Source organism: Centrocercus urophasianus, unplaced genomic scaffold (assembly GCF_019232065.1).
Source record: "Centrocercus urophasianus isolate 14NV4802_14NV808 unplaced genomic scaffold, USGS_Curo_1.0 seq_10, whole genome shotgun sequence".
NCBI classification, from domain to species: Eukaryota; Metazoa; Chordata; class Aves; order Galliformes; family Phasianidae; genus Centrocercus; species Centrocercus urophasianus.
In genome coordinates, this window is record NW_024884142.1 from 41,200,990 (window position 1) to 41,221,329 (window position 20,340).

The following is a 20,340-nucleotide window of genomic DNA, read 5'->3' on the forward strand; positions in this document are numbered from 1 at the left end:
AAGAATACTGTAAACATCACTACAGTGAGCACTGTGATGAAATAAAGACTGCAATTAGCAAAACTTCCTTAATGAAGTATTTATTCTACGGTGAAATAACCCAATGCTCTGTTAAGCTCTACTGGTATTTTGCATAACAAGGTTTTCATACCAGGAAGAGATCAGATTAAAACCAAAGCTAATTAAGTTACTTTATTTCCTACTGCAAGGAAACCCTTCAGAAGAGCAAGTTATTGTCAGAAGATTCTTCAATTCCTTCATTGCAATAAGCAAAATACAAAGGACTGCAAGAACCGACACCTCTGGCCTGTCCACTAAAACTTGCAACGCGCTTACCCACCTGGCTTTCTAAGCAGCTCTCCTTATTCCCATACTTCAAAGCTACTGGAACAAACAATACAAATCTAAAAAGCATGCTCTGTAAGAGATACTGAAGATGCTAGCAATTTTTAGCCTAGGGCAAAGATAACCAAATGAAGACTTCTCAGCAGTCCTGCATTACAAAGACTATTCTCGTCACAGAAAGACAAGAAGGCATCTAACATCTACACTCTTTAATGACAGGCAAAATGACATCCAAATATACTACAAAAGGAAGCCTCAAGTTGGAAAGCAGCTACGAAACAGAAGAACGTAAAATTTCCCAGATTCTCCCTCCCGAGCACTCCAACTGTTGCATGAATCACAGGACCCCATGGCCCTACCTCTTGAGTAACATCAGCACCAGCCAACTCAGCTCCAGCAGATGCTTCTTCCTTCCCACCCTTACGGAAATGCCGGTTTAGACATGAAGAATTCATCATCCTTGAGGTCCCTTCCCACCCATTCTGTGATTTCTATGAATAGTTACTCTCCTCACAAATTGTGAGATCTCTATGAGTTTGACTCAGTTCAGCAGGGGGCAATCTGATCTGCTAGGAGTATGAAGAAGGAACAAGAGGATCTGTCAGGCCTATCCCCATTTTTTTTTTTCATTCACTTGTAGACAGGAATAACACTCTAACTGCTGCCTGTAAGCTTGAAGATTCTTGATGCCTTTGTCCCATTTTGCAAGGATTACCAAGCTTCCTAGAGACATAATGCAAATACAATGCCAGCCAGTGGCATCTGCTGCTCAAGACGCTTCTTTCATCACCAAAGACAACTTTTTGTCCCCACAAGCAACTCCGTAACAACACAACCCAAAGCCGGGGATCCGCTGGGCCGGGCCAGGCTCCCGTGGGACAGCGGCCGTCAAGCAGCTCCGGCCCTGAATGCCGAGCGGTCCGGCTGCCGCCCACAGCAGGCCTCACCCTGCCGGGGGCGGGTAGCCCCAACCCCGCAGGCCCCTCAGCACCCCGCCGCCGCGCCCTCACCTCCAGCTTGTGGTTGATCTGGGACACGGTCTGCGCCTTGTGGCAGAGCTGAGCGAAGCAGGAGCTCAGGCTGGTCATCTTCTGCCGCCCCTCGTAGGTGATATCGGCCTGGTCGGGGTCGATCTCGCCCAGCAGCAGGTCCACGTCCACGAAGGCCTTGTCGAACTCCTTCTCCAACACCTCCAGCCAGCGGAACATGGACACCCCGCCGCCCGGAGCCGAGGCCGCGCCGCCCACCCCTCCGCCGCAGGCCGCGCCGCCCGGCCCGCAGGAGCCGACGCCGCCCGCGGCCGACATCCCGCCGCCCGGCCCGGCCTCGCCTCGCACAGGGCCCGGCTAGTGCTCCCGCCCGCCTCAGCCGCCCCCCTCCCGCGCCCTCACGGCGGTCCCGGCTCTCCCGGCGCGGCCACGCAGCCAGGCGAGCGGAACGTGCCCGCGCGCATGCGCCAAGCCGCTGACAGGCGGCCTCGGGGGCGGCTGGCGCTGCCTGCCACAACTCCAGGTGGCTCCCAGGCAGCAACGGCTGAGCTCCGAGACCGCGATCGCGGCCGCTGCGCTCCCAGCCGGTGCCGGCAGGAGGCGGCGGGGGTGTCCGTGAGCGCCGTGCCCGAGGCTCGGAGGGCAGCTGAGGGAGCTGCGGGGTCCCGCCTGCAGCCGCAGATTGGAGCCTTCCCCGTGTCTGTTGCTGAAAAGGAGCGGAAGGTTTAAACGTGGCAGCGGTGTTCTTGTCCCAGCAGCCTGTTCCATTGTTTCACCACCCTTTCAGTAAGGAAATTTTTCCAATATCCAAACTAAACCTCCCCTGACGCAATTTAAGTCTGTTTCCTATTGTCCTGTCACTTGATGCTTGAGAGAAGAGGCTAATTCCAACTCATTACAACGGCATTTGAGGTAGTTGAAGAGAACCGTAAGTTCTTCTCTGAGCCTCTTTTTCTCCATGCTAAATGTAGAATCATAGAACCGTTTAGGTTGGAAAGGATGATCATTCCCCTAAGATGATCGTTCCCCTACTCCTTTGGGAGGGGGGAGAGAAAAAGGAATTCTTTCTTTACTGCTGTACTCACAAACACTATCAGGAGAGGCTAGTTTTGCAGTTACACTTTTGTGTAACTGTTCAGGCTCTGCAAAGAGGCTAAGATGCAAACTTGAAAGTATTGCGTAAAAATGACTGTACCTGGACACCATGCATCTACAGACACTCTGGCAAATGTAATTATACCAATTGAAAAGGTATTTGCATTTCCTAGCTCATTTTGGTCCTGAAAAAAAGAAACTACAGGAAATAAGCTGTTTCTACATGACTATCATTGTTCTTTCTCCAAGGTCTTCACCTTAGATTCACTTCATTTCCTTGAAATGTTCTGACTGATTCTGATGTTGATTTCAGTAGGAGTTTTATTAGCAAGTCTTGTAGAGGTCTCATACAACGTGGTTTTATGGCACCAAAGCAGTAACTCTACCTCAGAAGAGAAAAAAATATCACTTGAACCCAGATGAGGGCTCTAATCCTGCCTACAACAGAGTCCCAGAAACTCCTGTGCCAACACAGCACAGGGAGCACAGGCCCCTAGAGATAGCACAGCAGTGGGACTGCCCCCAGCAGCAGCAAATAGCAAGATGATGGCACCAATGTGCCCTGCCTCTGGGCTGCAAGGTTTCTTGCAGGGAGTTTCTCTCATGGCTCTACTTCACATAAATAATTAATTGGGATACAGACAGACAATTTCCAGCTCAGCGGTTAGACCACTCACCTGGAATGTGAAGAAAGCTGTTAAAGCAGGAAAGGATTGCAATTCTATCAGTCTGTGCTTTAAGGAGAAAAGGGTAAAAGCAAACTTCACCACTAGCAGTAGTTTCATGTTTCCTCTGGGATCTGATATCACAGGCTTGACAAGAACCTTACAGATTGTTATTACAAACCTGTTCTTCTGCCCTTTACTGTTCAGATTGTCTGCACTGTAATTTGAGGCAGGTAGTAACAAACTGGAAACATAATAGAGGTGCTTTTACTGTTAAAGCCTTCCACAACGGATACAAAAGCTGCAAATATTTTTATACAGACCCACAAAAAGAAATCTGGCTCAGTAAAGGGGGGTATTCTGATAGTGTCTGAGCAAAGGGTATAAGTGTCTAAACTTCAAACAGTTACACAAATGCTTCTAAATGAACCAAACTTAACAGAGCAATTGTTTAAGCTTCATTCTAATGTCTGTTCTCCACAGCCATTATACCAACAAGGTCTGATGGGAAATCAAAGTATTTTCTGTATCAAAAGCTAAACTAACATTATTGTTTAAAGTAGTTTTGTTGAACAATAAAATTGCTTCAGGATTACCAGTTTTATTTGCTTACTTTAATTTTTATTCTGGTAGGTATTACACTGGTGAAACACATATAGAATTATGTTATTTTTTTTTCTTTTTTTCTAATGGAACAGTAATCTAATTTATAGCTAATGTATCTCAATCTTGTACTTAAATGTCATCTGCTTATCTTGAGAAGGAAATGTCCCATAGTTACTACATAACGTACCTATACTAAACACTACCTTCAAAAATTGTATTTGATGAATTTATGTAAGGCTTTTTCAAATAATCACATAACTTTTTTCTTTTTTTTTTTTTTAAGAGAGTCGTTTCCCTTCAGCTTAGGTGTTGATCCTATCTTAAATTGTATTTATTTACAGTGGTATCGGAGTTTTGTGTGTCACTAATTTTTCTTTCATCCCTCATCAATGCTACCTTTGTTTTGTAAGTTCTTTTATATTATATATATCTTTTATATATCTTTTACATTTTATAAATCAAACAAGGGTTTGTCTCTGCTTTTTCCACTCAAAGATTAGCTTCTCAAATATAATTTCTTTAGAAACCTACCTGTAGGATAATACCTGTCTAACACTTGCTGGACTATATAAAAATGAGAAAGAATATTATATATTATTAAGAAAATCTGCAGTTGTGACATGAAATCATAGTAAATGCAGTTATCATTAGGAAATATTCACATTCCTCACCAGAAATTCTGGCTGAAAACTTAATAATTATTATTAATCAAAATAATTAGTTATGAGTTGAATAATTTCAACTATGCATTGAAATTAGAAGTAGATATCACTGGCATAAGGATATACACAAGAACAGTTTAATTATCTCAAAACTCTACTTACAAGAGCCCTAGAAAATTCTGATCGATTCCAATTATCCTTGAAATGCCTGCCAAAAGCACCCAGACAAGCTTAACTCTGTTCTGTAAGCAAGCAGTGCAGTCAATATACAATCAAACCTAAAAAAGCTTAGTAGTTTTGGTTTTCAATTAGCTTAAAGTGATTTTAAGTAAGCTGTAGTGTATTCCACCCTGATAACATCAACAAATAATTGAAGAATATTTTTAAAACAGAGGTAGTTTGAGTAAACTGATCTAGAGGAATCTGTGCTGCATGGACACAGTGCTGCTACACCCAAGGAACACTTCTAAGCAACAAATAGTTCCAGAAAATTATCTCAAGAAAAAGATATTAATTGAATACTTTTAATGTCAAAAGGACTTCACTGACAGTTTCCTAGTCTGTTCATTTGACCACTCCTATTTCCTTTACATGTGCACATAATATCCATCATTATTTTCTAGAGAATGTAAAGCATCTGTGCTACTTTATTGTAAGATACTTTTGAGTACATACAGTATTTAATAAATTTAAACCTATTTATTTTGACTGATCACTGGAGTACCTGAAAAATTACTTTGTGCTAAAAGAGCAAATGACCTGAAGCTGGGGAAGACACATCTTCGTACAAAACAGAACAATATAATACCCTAATCAAAAGGAAAAAATACTCATGCTAACATCTTCCTTGCTGGATATTTGATACCCAGTATCCATGCTAAGACTGGGAAAAGGTTGTGGGAGACACTCTACAAACCCAGAGTTAGACCTATCCCCTTAACAAAAAATTTACAACATAAATTCATGTGTTTGCACATGAGGGTCAGCTCACCTGTGAAACTCTGTAATTGCAGCTGCCCAGCTGTGCACGCCATGTGCACATGTCAAGGCCATCTTTTGTGTGGTTGAGTGGTTTGATTGTCCAGCTGGGTGTACAGCCACAGACAGAGGCAGCAAAGGGGAAATGCAGAATGTTTCGCAGTATCAAAACATGGGAGAAATTTTGAGATGAAAATTGAGATGAAATTGAGATGAAAAAGCAAGAATTCCATGTCCGAAAATGGAGTTGTAGATGATGGGAATATGCTTTCCGAAAGTATGCTGGAGAGGAGGAAGTTATCCACTGTATTGAAACTTAAAGGGAGATGGATTTTTAGTTGTCATTAGAGAAAATTTCTGCTAACACGGAAACCTTTTATACGTTTATATTTTAGATTATTCCTCCTTGCAGGCTCAGGGAGACTGTCTTCTACAATCAGCACAGTGACTCCATGGGACCTATGAATCACTCACCCCTATCCTGAGGTAACATTCATTCTTAGTGACCTCTTTACAAGATGCAACTTCTACAAGTCACTTCTTTGGTTCATCTTTTCTTTTTTACAGCTCTTACTGCAGTCTTCTTCCCATGTTTATTCCCACATATCCACTTAATCTCATTATTATTTTCTTTTTTAATTTTTAAAAATCTGTACAGCGTGTGCTAAAAATATTTGGCTTTTATAGCTTGGCAGAATTAAACCATTTTTTTGTGCACATCGTGGATACGATTTGGGAAAATGCTGTTTCAGACTCCACCGTGCTTCACAGTTTCAACAGCAGACAATTTTATACAATTTAAGCTCTGTTCTCGTTCTTTTTGGTGAGCAGTTACTAGCAGACTTTTTTTAATGGTTAAAGACACCCACAGGAACTGGAAGAGCCTATACTCTTACAGGCCTCTGAAAAGTCCTTGCAGACTACTATTGTTAACTACTGATCTGAGTCAGTTTTGTGTGAGCAAAGCCACTGGAAAAGAAAATCTGTGGTCACAGTATTGGTTGCATGATCCATTCCTGCCACTTTATTTTTAGTTACAGTCTCAAATAAGGTAATTAAAGATCTATACAAAAAACTGGTGTGTCCAAATTGTAGGTTGAGAATAAATACAACCATTTTATCTGCCCTCTTTATCCTCCACTCTTCACTCCTTTTGGGACTGGCTGGATATTTTTTTTTTTCTTTCAATCATTATTGGTAAAAACAATAAAATCTAAAAAGCTTTCATCATACCAACCTGTGCTTTTGTTCATGTGTGTGACATTATCTAAACTGATCACTTCCAGGTGTCTGCTTCAGTTACATCTCATCTTAGATGGCATTCCTCAGCACCATCATAAAACTGGCAGGGTCTAAAACTCTTTGATATGTGGATTCTTGTTTAACAGAGTTACGTTTCTTTTCAGTACGCTTTACCCTGCTAGTTCCTCAGGAATGCACTGTCACCACAGACAGGTGAAATGTGAGAAATTCAAAAGGGGCTATCACTTTCATCTACTCTACATAGCCAGCTACCTACTCATTTCATGGAGGAAAAATCTGCTTTAAGACATTCAGCAGCTGCTCCCAGTGTGTGAAGATGAACTTGCCTGGAGTTAGAAAGTATGTTCTCCACATACGATGAAAGCAGATAATAATAATATATAATTAAATTGCCTGGAATGTGTCTGGTTGACATTCTTATTTTAGTGTAATGCTCTGAGGCTCTTTGTTTAAGAAACATTTCTGAAAAGTGTTTGAAATTAATTCAACAGATGATTAAGGGAAGCACAGTGCTTTTAAGAACAGTGTTATGATTATTTCTCTTAGCAGGTCTATCCACGCTGGAGAGAAGAGTTTGATTCTCTCTGGTAATCTTTGTGACAGATAAATCATTTGTTGTCCCTACGCAAAACTATTCTAAATCCAAGTTAAAAACCTCCAGAAAAAAATACTTATAAATTCACACATTCTCCATAGCAGGCCGTTGATAGCATATGGCAGCTAAATATGCCAAGGAGTCTTTCAAGCATACGCCACCGCTTAGCAGCTCCTAGTTGCCAAAATACTTGTGTATGACATCCCCCAGTGACCCAACTGCTTCCCATGCTCTCTGCAGCTCTCAATCCAGTCTTTCTTGCAATGTCTCTTTTCCAAAGACAAGGACCACGCTGACTGAATGAGCTTTCCTTCCCCATGTCTTCAGTGCTAAGACTACATATTTCTTTATGTAGTTTCTACCACCATACACTTTACAAAGGAGCTTTTATGAGCTGTCTTTCTCCTGAGATTTCTGAACACTCAAACAGGGTTTTGAAAATTCATTTTTCTGATTTTAATGTTGACTTGATTTTCTGTGACATTCTAAAGCTAATCTTAGGTTGAATATGCAAAAATTATTTCTAAATATAAATGCACATGCTTCTGTCAAACCTCTGACTTTGAAGAAGAAAGAAAGGGCCCAAACATCAGTACTGTGGAAGCTGAAATCTCGCATGAGGAAAGGCTTGTGCAAGAAGATAATACTATTTTTATTAGATTGATATATTTGAAAAGAAAAATCCACCATCAACAAAACTTTAAAATCACATGAGCACCTCTTCAGATCTGAAATTCAAGCAGCAGCAATAGTGAAAGATCCATTAACTCAGCTCTGCACAGGAATCCCTATTGAAAGGTGAGGGGAATTTGCATCAAAATCTGATGAGAAATTACCTCAAGGGATTTATTTTTTTACTGTACTCTGACAAAGCTGTGCAACCCACTGAGTCAGCTACTCTTCTTCCATATCACAAACCCTGGACTGGCTGGTTAATCACATTTCTGCGTAGGTTACATATTCCCATTCATCTTTCACTCATGCAATCTTATGCCTCCTCATCAGTTCTCTTACCAGCAGGTTGCTAGGAATCAATAAAAAGACACAGCACACAATTTTGTGCAAAAACAAAGGCACTGGCTCTGCTGGACTTGTGTCAGCATTTGCACAAAACAAACGGAATAGGATCATCTTTCATAGCTCTCCCTTTAAAATACCTCGCTGCTCAAAGCAGACATATTTCAAAAATTAATGGAACCATAATATTATTTCTGTTTAAATCATTGTTGTTAATATTACATGCCTAAGGTAGTAAACCAATGAAAGTTCCTTCAGTTATTTTGAAAAGACCAAGAATACAGCTACGGCTCAAAAACGTGAAAAGCCGACAGTATGGCACCGTCCTGTGGTGCTACCTTGTAATTACATCTGCAAATTCCGACATTGGACATTTACACAATAGGGAAGGATGCAATATATGGTTCTTCTTTAATGCATTTTCAGATTGATTCTGCATCACTCTAGATCTCTAAACTGTAAAGCATAGGGTTTGATCTGAATTTTTTTTTGATGATGTTCCTGAGGAACACAAATACGTCTGTAAGACTGAACATCACTGTCTCAGTGACTTCAGTACTTGCGCTCAGCTGACAAAACAGGAGCAAAGTCTGTTCCAGGGCATGCTAAAATATACCACAAGCAGCTGTCAGGATGCAGAAAGGCTTTACACTTCTGTCTGGGTACTTTGTCTCTTTTAGAATAAAAACAGCTACTAAACACATTGAGATAAGTTAAAATGCTTGCTTTAAAACACCATCGCAAATCCTGCTCACCCACTCATTTTTTGCAGCTGATCAAGATGGCATAAGTCAGGCAGGATTTTTGTCCACGGACTGTTAAACATGCCAACTCAACAGGTTGCTTTAGGAACAGGTTTTCTGCTCTTGCTGCTTGGTTTTGCAGACACTGGGTTGAAGTTCTGTACTTGTAGCATAAGGGATAAAGGAGACAGAAAGATCTCTAGTAGGGAATGTGGCAATTGTCCATAGTAAAACCAAATGCATCAAATAGGCATACCTTTTGAAGACTGTCCCCAGTTCAGTTACCCATTTGTCAAATCAACTTGACATCATTTTCTGTTGGAAAAATAACCAGCCTAATTCTGAATTCAAGGAATAGGATTAGCTACTTCTAAAAACATGGAGAGGATGGAAGGAAATAGACAACAACACAAAGCGCTGTGGTGACAGAGAGCAGTTTCCTAAGTGCACTGTTTTGTACGTTACAAATTGCTGAATAAGAAAAAGAGACAAAAATGCATTGAAGTTTCCTAAAAGTATCATATGTCAAAATGTAGCCTTTCAAAACTTTACAGCTCTGGCTGACACACACCCATAGCATAGAAAAAAAAAAAAAACAGGAGGGGAACCTCAGTGTTCTACATCTGCTTTGGGATGCATGAGTCTTGTCTTATTGATAGTCCGCTGCTTGATATACACTAAATGCTTTCAGATGATTCAAATTTGTAATTTTCAAATCCAGTAATAATTAAACTTTGATTTATATGAATTACACAATACAGGTAACTTAGATTCTTACACAGTCTTTCAAAAATGTATACCAATCAACAGCACTCAGCTGTACGGCAGATATTCAGAAAGCTCATAGAATGTTTCAGTTTAAAAATAATAGCTGCAGTTGTTTTTTACAGTTTCTAATGCTGGGTCACAGAAGACACAAAGGTTTTACAGCCCCACTATAAAACAGGTCTTTATCTTTTCCCTGCTAATTCTGTGGTGGCACATTTAACAAAACTAGGAAAGTGGAGATAATGTGGATGTTTGCAGATTAAATGTCAGGTAATAAATAACACTAATTTCACATACCTGCAAATGTAAAGACACCTTATCACTGTTTTAGTTTCTCACTCTTTGTAATGCCTGCCAACATTTTAACCCAAGCAAATTGCAGTATTGTTTTTGCTGTTTTTTCACTGGGATAAAACACACAGTCGTAATATCCTTTTATCAGATTTCATGGTATAAAAAGGTCTTTGGTGCTTAATTCACACTACACATTGCTGAGACAATTTCAGACCTCCTGTTTTGGAAGATGCATTTATCCTATCTTTTAGTTTTCTTGTTTTTTTCTCACAGTGGTCTGAGTACCACTTGCCCAAGAAGATGCAGCTGTGACCCTGCCCAGTCAGTGCAATGCTACAGAGCTACAGAGATCCCCAGAGAGATTCCTTTCACTACTAGAAGGCTCTACATCAGCCACAGCAAAATTAAGCAACTCCAGGTAGGAAAAATCCAGTAGAAATACCATATATGATGTGCTGTGTCTGAAAGTCATATTTCCCAAGTGGTGGACTTAGGAGGGAAAGGAGAATCTTATTCCAGGTACTAGAAGCTGGTGAAATTGTGCTAGATCTGTTTTCAGTTTTAAACACTTGTGAAATATATGTAAAAATATACCCATGTTGTTTTTTTACATGCAACTCAAAAAACTTGTCACACAAGTAGACAAATGTTAATTTGTTTTAACCACTGACTTAAAGAGTTATTTTTTTAACTTCTGGAAAGCTTTTGCTGTTTTTGATGCAATGTAAACATTTTCCATAGCAAATGGAAAGGTTTTACATAGCTAGAATGAAACTGAATTTTTTTCCCCCTCCTGAGTTGCAAGTTTTAGATAAAACTGCTATTAGAAATAACAGTAGGAGTTAGTAATTAAGGCTTGATCACTCACTGTTAGAGATTGATGCAGTGTGAGATGATAAAAGCAATTCTGGGCCTTCCTAGTGTTGTCATCTACCTAGAGCCATAAAAACAACTGGTTTGTTTTCTAATTGATACATCACTGAATCATATTATTAAAGTCATTATCAGTGCAAGTTGCACTGGATATGCAAGCAATGTTTTTCTGTTTTCCATCCTAATACATTTTTATGTAATAAATATAATTTCTGTATGTCAACACCAGGGAACTACAACCTGCATTATGCATACTTCTTATGTATCACTTTATTGCAAATAGTAAGAAATGCACCGTTTTGGAAAAATACATTTACTACTTAGTATACTTGTTCTCTTACAAAGAACACATCCTTAACTGCATCTTTGATTTTGTTCTCAGGACTGAACAAAATGGGCTAAGACAACAGCTGGGATACCTGTTGCCCATTGAGAAACAGCCTGAATCATTTTGCAGTTTAACTCAGTGGAAGCTTACTCCTCTTTTTGCTGTTACTGTTGTCCATGATTTTCTTATTGTAGTTTACATACCTACAAGAGTCAAAGTTTATTCATATGATATAATTATATCAATGTTCTATGTGCAATGTGTTAAATTAATTAACTCTTTAATGAATTTATATGAGGAAACAGGTCTTCTTATATATATACAGAAGTATTGTTGTCTTTTTTTAAAATCAAGATGAGCCATTTTTCCTTTCCTAGGCTATTTGTCCATGCCTGTCAGCTACTCCTAAGATACCATGTACTCAGCACTCAAGTACTATGTTCAGTTTTGGGCCTCTCGCTGTGAGAAAGACATGGAAGCCCTGAAATATGTCCAGAGAGGGGTAATGAAGCTTGAGAGGATACTGGAGAACAAGTCTTTGGGGGATCTGGGATTGTTTAGTCTGGAGGAAGCTTAGGGGAGACCTTGATCTTTACAACTACCAGAAAGGAGGTTGTGATGAGCTGGGGGTCAGCCTTTTCTCCTGTGTAACTAGTGACAGGATCAGAGGGAATGGCTTCAAGTTGCACCCGGAGAGGTTCAGGTTAAACAGGAAAAGTTTCTCCTCTGAACGAGTCGTCAAGCACTGGAATAGGCTGCCCAGGAAGGCAGTGGAGTCACCATCCCTGGAGGAGCTCAAGAAACATTAAGATGTACTAAGGGACATGATTTAGAGGGGAAATATTAGTTGTAGGTAGACAGTTGGACTGAATGATGTTGGAGGTCTTTTCCAACCTTGGTAACTCTATGATTCTATATGAGAAAAATAGCCTTAGGTTCTGGCTAGAGAAAAAAAGCAGGTATTTGTTATAAAGTATTCAAACATTGGTTATAAGCAAATAGAGCAGTAAAATAATTTTTTGTGACCCTTCAGGGCAAGCAAATAGTGTGTAAAACCATCTAAGGAAAGAGTTTTTCACTTCATACATTAATTTAACTGAACAATCAGTATGCCTTACTTCTACTATCAGCTTTACTCAGAAATAAGTCATTTATGCTATTTGTCTGCAATTATGTAAATTCTTTACTTAAGATTAAATGGGGTTTGTGAGTAGATTTTTTCAGTCTTCTCTGACAAAGCATACTTTTGATTTCCTGACATTGTTAATACATATGCTTAATTTAACACTGCTGAACAATTCTACTGGCTAAACATAATAGTGTTTGTAGGAACAGGTTTTGATTTCTGGTTGTAAACTACATATGTGCAAGTGCTAGGGGAACTCTGTAGTTCTTTGTTTGTTTGTTTTTCCCTTTGTCTTTTTTGGGGTTTTTTTGTGTGTGTGTGTTTGACTGATTGTTCTTGTTTTCCCTTACTTTTTAACTGCTTCATTTGCAGCATCTTAGAAAAAAGAGAACATTTTCAAAAAGAAGTTGAATCTAAGCCTAGACTTTTCACAGCCAACTTCCATCAGTCTTTCACACGTAATTATTCACATATAATATGGTTTGGCAACTAACAGCCTCACAAGAATAAGCAAATATTCTTTCAAATTGAGCACTAATTACTTCTGGACTTTACAGTGGTCAATACTGAAACAGTAAAGAAATTGAAAAGAAGTTTATATGCTAAATACAATATGTTTTGAAGAAAATGAAGAAAAAAAAAAGCAGATCTGTTTTATTCACATCAGTTTTGCACTTTTTCTTGGTAGGGTTGGTCACTATTAAATGACTAGTTGGGTTTTTTGCTTTTGGTATTTGTACAAACTAGGAGTTGTTGCAAACAGAGTTTGCAGTAACAAAGCTAGACTGCTTTTAGTATCTTCTTTCAACAATTTTCATAACCTTCATTTGAAGAATAAAACTATAAACTTTTTACTCTCACATTTAGTTTACTTGTAGGTATGTTAATACTTGCTTTTATCTGTTAAAAGAAAATTGCTTCTTTGGCCCACAGAGTAAGGAGCTGTTTTAAGAAACTGCTTAAAAAAAAAAACAAACGAAAAAAAAACCCAGTTCATAAAGCCTGATAAAGCCTACAAATAGGTGGGAAACAACTCAGAAACATACAACATACAACAATTGGGTAAATAAAGAAGGAAGGAATCTTTTATGTCACCTTCATAAGATGATCAAAGATACACAAGTATGATAGTCGTATGATAGTCAAATGTATACAATCAGGATCATAGAACAAAACTACTATGCAGAACCTAAGCTACAAAATGATTTATACTCCCTTCCTTGTACATTTATCACTGGGATTAAACAAACTTTGTAGTGTCTCTCAATGAGACTGAATCATGCTGGCAGCTAATGAGCCCAATGGAAATAGCATGCAGACTATAATGTTAGTTTAGCATCTGCTGCTGATGAGTACTGATGATGCTTACCAGACACCTGAAGGGAAAATAGAAGAATACACTTCCTACCTCTTCCTTGCAGAACACCTGCTCATCTTGCTCTGAGCTTTCTGTCATTCCCTTATAAATGAGTTTTTAGAAAACAAGCATGTAGGCCAATGGGCAGCAGCTCCGAAAATTTCAAAGAAGCTGTTTAAGTAACTCATGTGTTCTAACAACCCCTAGATTCACCCTCATTCCATCCTTCTTCATTTCTTGGCTTAGAGTAACTGCCAGATTCATTCATTTCTTAACCTGAGACACGATAACATGCTTGATATGTAAGCAGGTTCCAAAAGAACAGAAAAAAAGAAACAATTAGTATACCTCTATATATATATTGGTTACAGCTAACATCTAGGTTTCATTTAACACTACAAAGCATCTGTTAATTACTAAGTAACATAAAACTAAATTGTTGTAAAAGCAATTTGTTCCACACACATGATTTTCAGACCAAATTGATCTTATACTTTGATCTCATACTTTCGGATTGGTCATCTCAATATGGTGACATTTTCACTTTAAAAAGAAGAGATAGTGGAGAGGTTGAAAAATTACAGCATTAGCTTCCTGCCAAAAACTCATAGTAGGAAGAAGAGGTGATGAGCACATATCTGGAGAAGTAATGCTGCAGTAATGATTTATAGAAATGGCTGTATGATAAACACAAAGCTGCATGTGTAACAACTATCTATGCACTGCAAGGATTTCTGCCACTGGTGACATTAGCTATCTATTTTATATTGCCTATCTGCCAGGCAGAAATAAATTCCAGTGACGCACTGGAACAGGTTGCCCAAGGAGGCTGTGGATGCCCCATCCCTGGAGGCATTCAGGGCCAGGCTGGATGTGGCTCTGGGCAGCCTGGTCTGGTAGTTGGCAACCTGCACATAGCAGGGGGGTTGAAACTAGATGATCATTATGGTCCCTTTCAACCCATGCTATTCTATAACTCTATGACAGTATGGACTTAAACAATACAATTCTAGAAACATAAGTAAATATGGGCAAACTGAAGGTACCTATAGTGACACCTCTTTTGTTACTGCACCATTTCTCTTAGTTTCTTATTCTATAAGAACATAGAGTAGCAGTGGTCAGAGCATCCAGAACAAGCAATCTGTGAGGTGACTCATAAATACTGTATATTGTCACACAAATTATTTTTATCTTTTATCTCTTTAAGATTACTGACTTCAGAAGAATGTCAGCCCTAGAAGAGCTAGTCCTGTCATGCAGTGGTACAGAATCAATAGAAAACAACACTTTCAAAGCTCTGAGCACCTTGAAGTCCCTGGAACTCTACAAAAACCAGCTAAAGCAAATACCCATCTTCCTCCCATCTGGCCTTGAAATTTTAAAACTCGCCGATAATTCCATCAATACTTTGCATGCGACTGATTTTGAAGGTTTGGTGAAACTAAGAGTGCTTGATATCAGGAACAACTTGATTGCAACTCTGCCTTCGAGTGCATTTTCTTCCCTCTTCAATTTACAGAGTCTCATTCTGGATGGCAACAATATGGAATCTGTGTCTGCGCCACTTAAGCTTCCAAGGCTGAAATATCTAAGCATGGCTGACAACAAACTAAGCTCTCTCCCAACCAGCTTCTTTACATCTTTCAAAAATCTACAGTTTCTCAGTTTAAGTGGAAACTTCCTGACAAAAGTGCCCCTTGACCTACCTAAATCCTTGCTGTCACTAAAACTAGAGAAAAACCAACTCAAAACAGTACGACTTCAAGACACGAAACATCTAGAAAACTTGTCTGAGTTCTTCCTTTCAGAAAATCAGTTGACATCAATAGATGGTGCCCATCTCCTTCCTAACTTAACAACATTGGAGCTCTCTAAGAATCAGCTCCAGGCTCTGCCACTCAGACTGCCAAGCAGACTGCAGAAACTTGACTGCAGCAATAACCTGATTCAGAAGGTGACAGCACAAGAATTCCAAGGACTACAGGACCTCAAACACTTGTTTCTTGACAACAACGCTGTCAGCATGTTTGAGGCAGGAGCCCTTCAGCAGTGTGCGCAGCTTTCTAACCTAGCACTGGAACAGAATCTCCTTATTTCTATCCCACTGAGGCAAGTGATTCTGAGAACAGCTGATCCACAGACATCATTTCTCCATCCTTAGATTTTGAGAATGAGGGCCAAAGTGAAAAAAATAAATAAATTTCTTTCAGACCTAGCCATAGTGGAAATCTACCCATACCATAAACCATCTGTCATAACTGGAACTAATTAGCACTGATTAGGTGTTTTCATTATATGTGTGGTCCCCGGTGATCCTTCTTTCATATTTCTCTGCCAGTAAGGCTGCTTTATTTAACTAACATGTGAATAAGAGGAATCTGCTAGGAGAGTATAACAGTGATTATACAGAAGCTATACTGCTGCTTAGATTTATCTTCTCCCATTACACAAAATTAGTAAAGCAGTCAATAAAAAAGAAAGTTAGCATGTTTAAACCTGAAGTTTCCACCAATCACATAGTTTACTACTGTTAAAATGTTAAGATTTTGGGAGATGAATCTGGTCTAAAAGAATGTGTTTCTTGGTGGATATTATAAGTAACACCTTCATTAAATTCACACATTATAAAGTTCTTGGATTGCTTATAAAATCTCCTGCTTCAGGCCATAAGCAAAATTTCAGCCAAAGGAGCACAGAAGAAACATTCATTGGGCTCACGCTATTCCTTAATGCTTTGCTCACAGTGCTGGTCCTGGCTGTTATCAGAGGTGGTGTGTTAAACCAAATGGAAGCTTGCCAGATATAAAATGGCAATTTTGTTATTTCAAAAAGCTGTGCAATAAGATGGCATCAAAGTAATTATGTAATTCCCTTAACATTAACTTCTCTAACACAACTGCATCATTAAGCCCTGTTTTCATGGCTTGTGGACAGGTTTAACTGCACAAACAAATAATGCAATAAAATTTCAATTTGTTTACCATGAGATCCTTCAGCATTTGAATCTATTTGGTTGAAGCTTTACAATCAGAAAGTGATTTAGTGGTGTATAAATATTTGATTTCAATCTGGCTTGACAGGAATGCTTAATGCTTTCTAGTTACATTAGTATGGCCTAATCCATCTTATTTTACAACCCTCATAGTCAAGGGAATTAACAGGAAGGAGTTCTCTATTAGCCTCTAAGAAATACAGCTTTTAGGGAGGGATTGGGTTTTTTATTTTCAGCTCAACACAAATTTCAAGGAGAGGCTGTAAACATCAAGTAGGAAAGAAATGAGGAGAAGCAAAATGTGCATACTTAATTTGCGTGCTCCATGTACCTAATCTACTTGTGTGTGTCCATACAACTACCTGCTAATCACCAGTTAGTTGCATGGATGCACAGCAATAAAAGTATTACTACTGACAGAACTACCAGTCACCAGTATCAGAAGTTAAAGAATATAGTTAATGGGGCACAATTAATAGAACTTAGCACTTGTTCAGTTCAGGAAAAAGAAAGGTTATTTCCTTTTTATCCAAAAGGTAAATAATGACATGAAATTTTCTCTAGCTGAACAACAGTCCAAGTATTTTCAGGTCTCATAGAGAAGAGCCCAAACTCCAGAAAATCTTGCAGAGAGTAACTGGTCAGAATACAGGACTGATGACAGCCTCTGGAGCATCAGCAGTATGGTTGTCACGGTCAGCTCCTGAACAGACATGGCTTCTCTGCCAGCAGCAGCATCACATACCCAAATACAGTTACTTCTTCAAGAACAACAGAACTTGAAGTCAAACAATACAGCTCCAAAGACCAACATTGGTATGGTGAGATTGTACAGGCTTTAGACTGTAATCTGGATAAACATCCCAGGTGATATCCTATTGCTTTTGACATCATTGGTTCTATGATTTTACTGCAGAGAACATCTTTAACATTACAGTGTCATATTAGACAACTATTATCATTGACTGTATTTAGGTTTCAAAATCAATTAATTGCAGCCATAAGCATTGGTAAGACCGGTGGAAAGACTTACCATTTCAGCACATGAAATCCTCATCTCACCAGAGAATATGGCACAATAGAGAACTCCCTTATTCTCTTATCCCCATTGAAGGTGGGGGGTCTGGATAAAAAGGTCAACTGCCTTTCAGCCCAAAAGGCCAAATTCAGCTTCACAAAAACAGCCAGTGAAGATCACAGTGTACCCTCTATTAATTCTCAGAGCTATCTCAAATCATTTCATTGACATAAAGCCAGATCAGCCTTTGTGATTTATGGGACTTTTGCTCAATTTCAAATAGTTATTGGTATCATTACTTACAGTTTGTCTGAGAGTTTTCCTGAACAAGTTTCCTTAAAATCTCTAACCATGATCTTAATCTCATCACCTTGCATACTAAAAGAATAAAATTCATTTTCTTAAAAACATTTCACACAAATTAACTGCCTTTTCTATTAAGCACCTTTCACTGACTAGAGCAGAAAAACAAATTGTAAATAAGCTAGACTTCTGAAATGAAAGTGTTATCACACAAATTATAATGCATGAAAGCAAGAATGATATCCATCATCTAGTATCTTACCTCAAGGTACTGGCTTTTTAAAATTCTTTTAAATACAATCACTTATAATTCTCTAAAGTACTATTTCAAAAGACCATAAAAAGCATTTATGTTCTCCTTGTTGCTGCTTTTTAAAGTATGAAGTATATTATCAGCTGGACTACTTTTAAGTTTTGAATCTGCTGGCAGGAAGAGAACAAAAAATAGGGGAAAAAAAAAGAAAAAAAATTCTACTTCTAGTTAAAATTTAGTTATGAACTAAAAAGCTTTTTAAAACAAATCATACACAGAAGTACTTGAGGAGTAGAATTGCCATGCTTTTCAAAACTTTTGGTCTTTCATGTTGCTGTCATTTGATCATCGGCATGCTTATGGCATTAAATAGTACAAAAAACATTTTTAGGCTTACTCGGCACTCAACTGCATATGCAACTTATCACAACTAAAGCAGGTAAGTGTCGGTCAGAACTGCAGCAATTTGGGAAAACCATTCAAATGTGCATAGAGAATACTCCAACAACTTCAAATTTAAAAAAGGAAAAAAAAATAAATAACATGAACATTTCAGTACCAGATTTTTTTTTCCACCACATTTTTGTCAGAGATAGTTTTATTTAATACGCTAGATATGCCTGGGCACAAAGAGAATCAGTATAATGAACATAACAGATTTGTGTTGTTTTGTTTTTATTCAGACTTCCAGATACCCTTGCTAGATTGGATCTAAAGGGAAATGACATAGAAGATGTTGGAGAACAAGAACTGAAGGACTTGAAGCAGCTTCAGGTTTTAAATTTAAGGAACAACAAGATATCCGCCTTGGATCGCAAAGTCGTAGAGTATTTACCTCGTCTCCGGCATCTCTATTTAGATGGAAACCCTTGGAATTGCACCTGTGACCTTCTGAGGACCAGAGGAGTGTTAATGGCCAAAGGAACGGATGTCAGGGGAGGACAGTGTGCAGCACCAGCAGAACGCCGAGGAGAAAGCTGGATGTCTTCCAAAAAGATTCTGCAGCAGTGTGAAGATAATTTGTCTTCCACAGAAAAAGGCAAGGAGGACAGAAAGAAAATGAAACCCAACGAGGCCTCCAGTGTTGCAGTAAATATAGATGATGATGACTACGATTATGAACTAGATTAAAGCCATGGTTAATGTATCATGAATGTTAAAGCTGTCTAGAGCTGCCCACCACCACCAGTATCCCAAATGACAACCAACTTGCTGTGTTGCCATTAAATTTTCCTCTTTAATGTGTGCTATAAATGCTAATAGCTGGTGACAAAGGGGCTCTAATAAGGATGCCATTATAAACTGAAATTTGTAAAAATAACAGCTGTTTTGCCATTAGTACTATGTAGCTTGAAGTAAATAAGAATAAAATTACTGTCTCTTAGAAAAGCACTCTGTAACTCTGTATGGACTTTTTAATAGTAAAGCATTCTTATAGTTCCATTAAAAAAAAAAAAAAAGAAAGAAAACAGAAAGAAAATCCTGCAATACCAAATGGTATCATTATCTGCAGTGTGGTGTTCAATACACTTAAACTCAGTTCAGGATGGAGAGTAACATCAGTGTAGTCAATTCCTCATGACTATTTGGAGGTTCTTGCTTTTGACGTGTTAATTTCAGTTTTCCAGAAATATTTGCCTGACAATTTTATAAAATCATATAATCATAGAATCACAAGGTTGGAAACGACTTGCACACTACAAGTGCCCCTTTTACTGGTGGGAACCTTCTAGACTTTTGCTACACAAAAGGGCTTCATGGTGTATGCATCAAATCTGATATATGTGCAAATTTTATCAGGCAGTTCTCAAAGCGCTTGAAAATTAAACAAAATTGGAATACCCAGACCACTAAAACCAGAGAATTACAAACAGTAATCTAAGGGGCTTCCTGACAGTTCATAAATCTCAGCTGATAAGTGAGGACTAAGCACACCAGCAAATTACTTTTCAAAGCAAACAGTTTCTATTATTCTTTATCTTCTGTTGGCATTCCGTAACTGAATAATCACTCACATTCATTGCGCCTGTTTTGTCGGGTGTCAGAGCGCAGCTGTGGGACCACAGC

At 38.7% G+C, this 20,340-nt stretch overlaps 2 protein-coding genes across 2 annotated transcripts in view; one reads left to right on the plus strand and one right to left on the minus strand.

The window, feature by feature from the left end:
* The window catches only part of GOPC (golgi associated PDZ and coiled-coil motif containing), a 28,191-nt gene extending 26,393 nt beyond the window's left edge, over window positions 1–1,798 (minus strand). The window contains 2 exon segments of the mRNA XM_042815555.1: window positions 1,356–1,660; window positions 1,663–1,798. Of these exon segments, the coding sequence (XP_042671489.1) occupies window positions 1,356–1,660; window positions 1,663–1,798 (441 nt within the window).
* A 721-nt stretch (window positions 1,799–2,519) lies between these two features.
* On the plus strand, window positions 2,520–19,657 carry LOC122158301 (nephrocan-like). Its single transcript, XM_042814926.1, has 5 exons — window positions 2,520–2,585; window positions 7,153–7,190; window positions 10,294–10,438; window positions 14,915–15,816; window positions 18,957–19,657. The coding sequence occupies exons 1-5, from the start codon at window positions 2,520–2,522 to the stop codon at window positions 19,402–19,404; spliced, it is 1,599 nt and encodes a 532-aa protein (XP_042670860.1). The 3' UTR covers window positions 19,405–19,657.
* Window positions 19,658–20,340: the final 683 nt, after the last annotated feature.